This window comes from Cryptotermes secundus, unplaced genomic scaffold (assembly GCF_002891405.2).
Source record: "Cryptotermes secundus unplaced genomic scaffold, Csec_1.0 scaffold685, whole genome shotgun sequence".
Classification (NCBI taxonomy): domain Eukaryota; kingdom Metazoa; phylum Arthropoda; class Insecta; order Blattodea; family Kalotermitidae; genus Cryptotermes; species Cryptotermes secundus.
The window spans coordinates 640,692-650,697 of NW_019734365.1; the positions used below are offsets into that span (position 1 = coordinate 640,692).

Below are 10,006 nucleotides of genomic sequence, written 5' to 3' on the forward strand. Positions count from 1 at the left end.
ACCCTGACGACAACAATGACATGGCATGTGAGTTTTTTTGTAGTTAAATTTAAAGGCTTCATGTCACTCACAAGTTAGTTTGATGTTAGGTACATTATTAACATTACAGAAACGACATATTCCTGGCAGTTTTAATATGTATTTGGTAATCAACAAGTGTGTAACACCTGTCAAAGTTTCACACTTCTCTGGCCATTACCTCCATAACCGTTCAACTTTGGACATAGGTGTTTTGGGTTATATCGGCATACTTTAACATAAGGAACACCCTTCCGAAGTCTGGCACATCCCTCTGGGACACTCTGTATATAGTTTTAATAGGAAGGGCAATATAAATGAAAATAATTTATGTACAATCATTAATATCCAGAATCGTGGACCTACACTTCCACTCCCCCATATGTCATGGCATAGTGGTTCATTAATTAAGCACTGGGACAACTTTGCCGTTTTATAGTCATTAATAATGATGCAACAAAAACCAGTAATCAAATTATCGGTAATTAATAGTGGTATTTTTAAGATCAAACACTTTCTCATCTTGTTACATCTTTATATAAATGGAACATCAGAATTGTAAGGGTTTCAATATAATACAATCCAAGTAAAATATATAATTAGTCAATATCTGAGATCCCTCACAATAGGAAACCATAAAATATGGATTACCTTAGAGGGTACATGAATAATGCAACTGTTATCTTCATACTTGATCTGGATAAACGAAACTTCTTACTTAACCCAACTTTCCGCATTTTCCAAAGAACTTCTTTTTATTAAAACTGTGAAACAAATCACTTCCACACACAGCCCTGTAATGACAGGAACAGCATGTGGACAATATGACGGAAACGCTATAACCCCAATAGACTGAGGAATAGAATTTTTGTGTTGACCATATTGAAAGAACTTCGGTTGGCATTACTGAAAGTTAAAATTCTATTTGTTTGCAAAAGATTGATCTTTTCGTGGTGGAAGTGATCGTGTTGAGTGACAATTAGTGTGAAAGAAACGGAAAGTGGAAGATTTCGCTGAATTTTAAAGAGGACATATCGTCAATGCGCATTTGACTGGAACATGTATGACAAAAACACATTATTATGTGTATCGAGACTGAGAGTTTCTAAGGTTATGTCGGAATACACAAATGAAGGGAAGACATTAGCGAAGAGGAACAATGAGTTAAAATCAACATTGACAGAAAAAGACTGTATTGTATTGTGAAGTATTGTTCCGAAAAATTGAAGAAGTACTGCAGTAGAACTGAATGTTCATCTTAAAGACTCTATTTCCACAAAAACTGTCCGACGCGAGCTTCACCAATCCACGTTATAGCTGCAATTGCTAAACTTCTGATTGCTGAAAGTAATGCTCATTTGCGTAAACGACGGTGTCACGACCATAAAAGCAGGATATCAGACAACTGGAAACGGGCAATTGATATAGTCAGATGAGTCGGCCTTCACGGTGTTCCCTACATCAGGAAGAGTTTACATTTGGAGAACACCCTAGGAAGTCTACAATCCGGAATGCCTGGTTCCAACAGTGAAACATGGGGCAGGTTCTGTGATGGTTTGGGCAGTAATATCGTGGTACAATATTCTGTTTGTCCCATTATTACCCTTCATGGCCGAATTACTGTAAGGGATATGTGGAGTGGCTGGGTAATCAGGTGCATCCCATGACTCAGATGTTATTTCTGAACAGCGATGTAGTTTTCCAAGATGACAGTTCCCCATTCACACAACTAGAACTGTTCAGTCTTTGAAGAGTATAAAGGTGAATTTAAGTGTCTTTCCTGGCAAGCACAATCACCAGGTATGAGCATTGAACCACTTTTGTCAGTTTTGGAGACTAGATTAAGCAACTGATTCCCACCTTCAACATCTCTAAAGCAACTTGATGTTCTACAAGAAGAATGTTAAAAAATTGCAATAGAGACTGTTCAAAACCTATACGAGTCCCTTCCAAGAAGAATTGCAGCTGTATTGAAGGCTAAAGGTGGTCCAACATCATGTCAATTAAAGAAATGTGGACAGTATCTGTTGTGTTTTCATTGTTTTGTTCAACCCCTGTATATCATTTTTCAAGAAAGGTGTTGTATGTGGTGCCCAAAGAAGCATAAAGTGCTGAAGACTGGATAATACAGCTTATTTCTGGATTGTTTCCAGAAACTTGGACACTGTTGTAGTCATCAATGAATTCATAAGGATCTGCTTAAAAGTAAAGTTGTGCTTAAACATCATATAAAGGTAGTGTATAGGCATGTACAGGTAAGTTCCACAGTGACAGATGGAAGTGAAGTTTCAGTGTTACACTCCATTGCTCAAACTTTGGGAAAAGAGCCTGTGGTACTTCACTTCATATTTCATATGCTCTTTACTGTAAAAAATGCTCTGGTGAGTCCATATTTTTAAGTTCTGCAGTATTATTCTCAGCTGAGTATTAGGTAACTTGTAATATCTTGCCTTAAGGTATGGTTCCAGAACCGTCGAGCCAAGTGGCGCAAACAGGAGAAGCTGGCAGCAAAACATCAACAGATGGCACACAGCAATGTCCAATTAGTTCAAGGGCTTGTTTCAATACCAGGTAAGTCTGTAATAGAAAATAACTGCTGAAAAGTAAATTAAATGTCAGAGAGGTTTAGTTATGGGATCCAGATTCTAATTACATATGAGTTTATATTGCTGATGCTGTGGAATACTAGAGTGTAACAATGACAGTGAAGTTCAAAGGTTCATGATTGAAAGGCCATAGGAAAGGAAAATGCTAAATCCTAGAAATTTCACAGGAGAAGGGCTTTGGTATTGTAATTTAGAAATGAAAGCGATTTGTTATACATTCTGAGATGTAACACAGAAAGTTGCATGACAAATATGATTTTGTGTAGCTTATGAAAATAACTTTGAGCATACATATATGTGTGCATAAATGTTTTAAGGCACATTAGCATCACTGGCAATTTGCACCTAGATGAAATTAAAGTTGAAATGTTAATTACCTTCTGAGGGCAAAAATTAAATAAAATTCTAATATTTCTCAGATTTAAAATTGGATTGACAAAACAGATTGACAGAAAAAATTAAATAAAATAGAACAATATGCTAAAATAAGACAGCAGACTGCAAGCTGTATATTGGCTTGTATTTGAGGCCTTAAATAACAACAAAAAATGAGACAGTCACAAGTATATCTATAAATACTAGAAATTCTGTCATTAAATAGGTTTGACAACCTCCATAACATTGAGGAATGTAAGTAAATTAGACACAGTATACTGATTGTCTCCAAGGATGTCATGCAGTTTACCTTGAAGATTAACTGAAAGACATTCACCATAGCATAAGCATTCCATTAAAATGCATTGAATGGTAAATGTTCATATGTTAGGTGAGCGTCACCAATCTGAAGACATCTGAATATGACTCCCCCCGCTGATAAAAATTAAGAGGACTACTATACCTGAATATATTGTTTCACCACTTGCAATTTGTCCTCCTCTTCAGCCCTAGTATAGACATTTTTAACATTATCAAGTTCTCCTGCATGGTGTGGGTGTGAAAATGTCTCAGAGCTTCTTTCCAGTCACAAATGGCACCATGATTTTCATCTTTCCACCAAAGGACACGTATTTGATGTGTATATTAGGCAACTGGGAAATGTTACAGGAGGTGGCTCAGAGCATATCCTTCATGGAATAAATGTGTAGCAACTCCTGGTCCTTGAAATTATCTGACTGAAAGCCTCCTATAACACATATAAAGATCCTTTTCAGATGTCAGAATTCAGTTGCAGAAGTTTTATACATATGAATATTTACAAGATAGTTGTCACTACCATGAAAATCAAAAAGATAAGCTGCTGGGACTGAGCTGCATTAAAGCTACACTGTCATTGAAGATGTATGCACAAGAGGGATTAGTGTGTTAGAAGCATGGATAAGATTCAGCAAGTTTGAATTTACAAGGTAGATCTAATGTCACAGTGTGTGTGTGTGGTTTTCTTCTATCGTGTGGCATAAGATGGATTCTGAAACGTATATATTTTCTTTTTCACAGCAAGGTCAGGTATGCACGTACTCTGATGTGGATAGCGACATAATTATGTAGGTTGTACTGAAAGTCATGAGCAATAATTTTTTGTAAAGAAACATGCTTTATTATTGACAAACCAAATACACCACCTCAATCTATAGACCTTTCTTTATTTTTCCACATGATCGCCACTTCTTTGTACACATTTCTCCTAGCGTTCTGGGAGCTTATGGAAGTGTGCGCATCGGTGTGAGCAGTGTTCAAAGATGGGTGAAACATTTTAAAGATGGGAACACCAGCATCGAAGATGAGCCTCAGAGCGGTTGTCCTCAAACAGCCTCAACTGAACACAACAAGGAAAGAGTGGATGAGATCATTCAAGATGACAGGCGTGTGGCTGTGGACACAATAGCCCAAAAACTTGGAATAGGGCACAGGAGATGATTGAAAGCTTGGGCTATAGGAAAGTTTGTGCTCGTTGGGTCCCGTGGTTTTTGACTGAAGACCACAAAGATCACATTGGCAGCAATTGCGAAGATGGGGTGGGAAGTTCTTCCACCCCCCCCCCCCCCATAACCCTGTTTTGGTACCGTCCAACTACCATCTTTTCAGATTTGTGAAGGATCAGCTGCGTGGACGTTTTGAGACAAGGGAGGCAATTCAGAAAGCAGTGTGTCAGTGTCTTCGGATGGCTGGAACAGAATTTTACAGAAGGAGAAATTTTCAAACTCCCAGAACGATGGGAGAAATGTGTACAAAGAAGTGGCCATTATATGGAAAAATAAAGAAAGTTCTGTAGATTGAGGTAGTGTATTTGGTTTGTCAATAATAAAGCATATTACTTCACAAAAAATTGTTGCTCATGACTTTCAGTACGACCCTCGTATGTCTTAAAAGATGGCATGGGAGAGTGTGATCCAAAGAGATTAGATTTCAGAAGTGCCACAGCCTGCTTCTTGTTTTTGACCACTAAGAGTATTTCATTCTTCAAACAAGATGTGTTCTTTACTTTCCCAGCACTGCAGTTAGGGACCTTTTGTACGTAGACCATGCTTAGTACAAGCGTGGTATTTTCTGGATCTGTGGAAATGAAAGTTGTGAATCACATTAAGCTTATCTGGAAACACTTTCACAATTGTGCTACAATGACAGCACAAAAAGTCCCCCCTTCACATCAGTTTGCATCGGCCTGCAATTGGGAGGAGAGAGATGAAGACACTGAAGTCCTCCAGTCTATGAAGACCTAAAAACTTCAACCATGGTCATATGTCAGGATATAGAGGAGTTATTTGTCTAGAACATCACTGACAATTACAAACCTAACAGCAAATCCTACACCATTCAAAATCATATAAGGCATGTGCTCACAGAGAACAGTTATTGCTCTACATGCTTATGCTGAAATCTGCCTAAACTCTGCTCCAGGTACATGTCTCATAAGGTAATGTTTTATTCTGCAGTGACATAGTTTTGTATTATACATACTGAGACCATTTTTTATATGTTACATGCAGTATCAAGCCCAGGAAACCTGAGTCTGGAGTCACCATTGTTATCACCATCACAGTCCATTACTACTGCAACAAGCTCTGCTACCACTTTGTCCCTTGGTGAGTCAAATATTTCAACAATTTACTGCAACCAGCTCTATCCCCTACATTGTTACTTAGTTAAAGTATTATAAATCTTTAGATAAACATACTATTAAGACACATTATTGAAATTATACAAATTATGACAGTGATTACTAGACACTGATCTTCAGAAATGTCAGAATATGGCTGAAATGGAACACACATAAAATTAATTAAAATATCTTTGGAATACAAATATAGGTATATTCTCTAAGAGAAAAGCTACATACAGTTCACAACAACTTTTACAAAGAAGTTATATGAAGAATTTATACATTTGGTTTTGTTAAATGCCCTACTCTGGATGAAGAGGATGCAAAGTCTTGATTAAAAAAGAAAGAATGTTGTGATCTATCTTTGTACATTTTTATTTATACATCTGACAATTTTATGCTGTTCCCAACCAGCTGATCATACATTACCATCATCAAACCAAAGAGGCAATGCATACTCATACCCCAAGTTCTCTTCTTATTTTAGTATACTTCCATATGTGCAATACTTGATGCTCAGAGAATATTTGAGACCCATGCTTCCAGATGAGAGCTATACTCCATATTTCTGGTCATGTCACTAAGTTTAATATCCATATTTGAGGTCACAAAACCATCAAATAACATGAAATACAAATGTGATTAATATACAGTGCAACTTGATATATGATAGATTCATACTTTATTCTGTGGGGGAGGATCATGACAATTAACATACACATACCTTAGCTCATTGCTCAGTGTTGTTCCTCAGGTGAACCTATGTAATATAATTTTTCAAACGGAAGTTTTTTCTATTACTTCGAATACCCTTGAATCTCTTATCCATTGTTCCTGAACGACAGATTCTGGGATGGATGACTTAAGCATGGAGTTCCCCAGGGGCCAATTTTAGGTTCTTTGTTTTTCATAGTCTATATAACTGACCTCTCCCTACACTAATACCTCATCAATACTCAGAATATCTGCTGATGTCACCAGTATCATAATTTATAGTAAAATTTTAATGATTTCTGCATACTGTCAAAGTTCTCACTTAAATGAGTAAGTGGTTTTCTGTAAACAAGCTATCCCTGAATCCAGATAAAACAAATATAACAAAATTTATAACAAAGTTCATTGGCTTACAGGTTGATAATCATTTACTAGTAAACTAGAAAGATCATATCAATCAGTTCATTCTAAAGCTAAGTGGAGCATGTTATGCAGCCTATGTTGCATATCAGCAACATTGGCACACTCAAATCAATTAATTTTTCTACTTTCATTCTTTAATGAAGTATGGAATAATATTCTGGGTAATTCATCTGACAGCAAAAAGGTATTTACATTGCAAAAGAAAATTGTTAAGACTCATTATAGGTGTCAAACCCCCTTAATTCTTGTACATATATATTTAAGAGACTAGAGATCTTATGTCTTATATATGAGTATATATTTTCATTAATAAACTTCACTATAAATAATGAAGAACATTTTCAGACCAATGCAGATGTACACATTGTTAACATAAGACACAAGCACTGTCTCCGTAAACCAACTGCTAACCTCTCATGCTTTCAGAGAAGCATGTATTATGCCAGGATCAAAATTTTCAGTAACCTGCCATCTGATCTCAAAAGTCTTATGAATGAAAAACAAAATTTAAAATAACATTACGATACTTAAACACACACTCATTCTACTCTGTTGATGAATACTTATTGTCTTAAAAAATAACTCCTCCATTTAAAGGTTGTGTCAATAGTATAAGTTGACAGGATTGATGTGTTTTTGAATAGCCTCATGTGTAACCACTGTGTTTTCTTGTGTGAAAACTTCAGTTGTACTGTACGTATGTTTTTGTATTTATGTGATATATTCAACATCCTACAGTCACTTTGGATCCAGGGAATGCAATGCAATGTAATGTAGTAAATTGTTTAAAATGATAAACGTGTTTCCTCGTGTGATTAAATATGTCTAAGAGATAATGAACTTTCTTTGGGCATCAAATGATGGATATGCTTAAAACTGAAAGACAAAATTCTTTTCAGTTTAAATAAAACCACTTTTCTTTTAAAATATCCCAGATAATTTACAGAGACTGTACTGTACATACATCTTCAAGGACTTCAGGCTTTTTATTTAATTACTAACCAGAGACACTAAAGTTGTAAATTTCACAATAATGGTCATTGTAAGAAGAAAAGAATAATTATGCTGGCCAGAAATCTATTAAGGCTTTCATTAAATCAATTTATTTTTTTTTAGGAAGTAGCCCTTTAGGTTCTTTCAGCCCAGGTGCAGGTGGGCCAACAGTGTCTACAACCTCTCCTGGATCAGGTGGAATTTTTCTCGGTGTGGACTGGGGAGGCTTCTCCCCATATCACCTGCCACCTCCAGGACACAAACCTCTTGACTCAGGAGAATTAGATACAGACTTACTTAGGATGAAGCCATCTGTTTCCAGAGAACAACATTCTCCATGTCTGCCACCACTTCTGTCGCCTGAATAAAGTATTTAATGTAATGGCATGCATTTGTTTTTCAAATTCATCAAGCCCCTGGACTCAGTATTAAGTGTATTATCTAGTATGTAAGATGAAACATCATAAATACTTTTATAACTTAGAATTCAATCAGAATGTTTCCCTACATATATTAACACATGTTATTCTAAAAATTTATGGGTGTCATCTTCTAAACTATATAATACAAAGTAATGCTTCTCCTAATTCCTTACCTGCACACAGTCTTCAGTCCTACACATTTATTAATGCTAGACTAAGAGAGTCTTCCAGATCCAATTTATATGCTGAAAATTGTATTCATAAATATCTCTTCATGTCTTGATGAAATCATATACATTATTATTCTCATATGGCCCTTTAGCTTTATTCATCTTTAATGGCTCCATTTTGCTGGCACTCTTACTTGCTGCATATTCCATAATGTAATTGTGATAGCTAATACTTAACATTTAACGTCCGAAGTGCCCCAATCATCGTGGCCAAAGTACCCCGTTTTGGCCAGTCGGGCATTTAAACTCTGCTAGTGGAAGTGTGCACACATGCCGCTAGTAGAAGCTCATGCAGTCCTAAATATTTATTTTTATATGTAGTAATTACCAGACAGACTTGAGTAAAACCATAATAGAGGAATTAAAATGATATCTAAGTGAACAACAAAAAAGAGTATACGTATGAGTTATGCCCAGACTCATCCATGAGCCAATACTTTTATTGCATATTCTGCAGATTAATGTGTTAAAAATATACAGTAAAATTCGATGTACATACCTCTTTTGTTGTTATCTGCTTGATGTATATATAGGCTGAAATGAAACTACAGTATTCGATTTCACTATGAACGCACAGAAAACAGATCTCACACTGTATCTCAGACATGATGCAACTGTCTGTTCACAACCATAGAAAGGGCAATAATCTCTTGCAGTTATAACAGAAGGTCTTAGCACTGAAGAAGGGACCCCTCTAGCTTTCTCTTGAATAGCCAATCTTTCATTCTTCTGTCCTTTAGACAAAAGATTTGAAAATCCAAAGAGTGTAAGCAGTGCTAGCAGAAGACCAAATGATTTTATTGCTTCCATCTGTTTTATGACACCAGGGACTGCTAAAATATGTCAAGTGTTACAAACAAAAATGAATTTATAATGTGGATCATCTCTGTGAAACCATTTTTGCAGTACGCATCAAAATTAAAAGAAAAAAATTGAAAATAGAGTATAACACTTTGTATAAAAATTTTCAAATCTTCTGATATAATATGTGACACTGTGTTCTTTGCTGATACAAACAAAGTTAATTCCATCCATTTATCATAAAAATTGAGTTAGATACAGCATTTTCAAACACAATGCTTAAAATTGTTTAAGCACCCTAACAGGAACAGACATTTAAATGCACACCAGCAGAGGGCATTTAAATAAACTCCGGCCAGCTCAAGCTTACCACCATTTCAGAAGTCCAGCATTTAAAGGTTAATTAACAGAATATAAATTACCACATACTGAGAAAGCCTCACGGTACCTCGTCATGAAATCCGCTTATCTTTGATGGCCACCACTAAGAGTCATTCATTCTTCTTGTTTGTTTAAACAATTAATGACACTTCCCATGGTTTTTTAGCCAATTGGTGGCCTTCTTGAATATTTTATACTGAATTTGAGAGCAACAGATCACTGTGAAACCCCCATCTCCTTTGTGCATAAATACCAACTTCATTTTTTCTTCTTGTATTAATTTGTCGCCCTGTTTTGGGGGGGGGGGAGATTACTTTAGTCATCATTCAGAATCCTACATACCTAGTTTATACATATGCCTACAGAACGTGACTTTTGGTA

General features: G+C 36.0%; 1 protein-coding gene across 3 annotated transcripts; it reads left to right on the forward strand.

Moving 5' to 3' along the window:
* Positions 1–643: 643 nt before the first annotated feature.
* LOC111868891 lies at positions 644–8,173 on the forward strand. 3 transcript variants are annotated; one of them, XM_023859960.2, is made up of 4 exons: positions 644–2,273; positions 2,475–2,589; positions 5,549–5,644; positions 7,915–8,173. In XM_023859960.2, the coding sequence occupies exons 2-4, from the start codon at positions 2,541–2,543 to the stop codon at positions 8,157–8,159; spliced, it is 390 nt and encodes a 129-aa protein (XP_023715728.1). In that variant the 5' UTR covers positions 644–2,273; positions 2,475–2,540; the 3' UTR covers positions 8,160–8,173. The 3 variants fall into 3 exon arrangements, with proteins under 3 accessions (XP_023715728.1, XP_023715729.1, XP_023715731.1); XM_023859961.2 differs by having other exon boundaries at positions 644–2,252; XM_023859963.2 differs by having other exon boundaries at positions 644–2,223.
* The last annotated feature ends 1,833 nt before the right edge of the window (positions 8,174–10,006 follow it).

Bases quoted from the DNA above. Each gene is read 5' to 3' on its own strand.
- LOC111868891 (XM_023859960.2), top strand. From the start codon at position 2,541: ATGGCACACAGCAATGTCCAATTAGTTCAAGGGCTTGTTTCAATACCA. The intron at 2,590-5,548 runs GTAAGTCTGTAA...TGTTACATGCAG, and splicing joins AGGGCTTGTTTCAATACCAG to TATCAAGCCCAGGAAACCTG. The intron at 5,645-7,914 runs GTGAGTCAAATA...ATTTTTTTTTAG, and splicing joins TGCTACCACTTTGTCCCTTG to GAAGTAGCCCTTTAGGTTCT.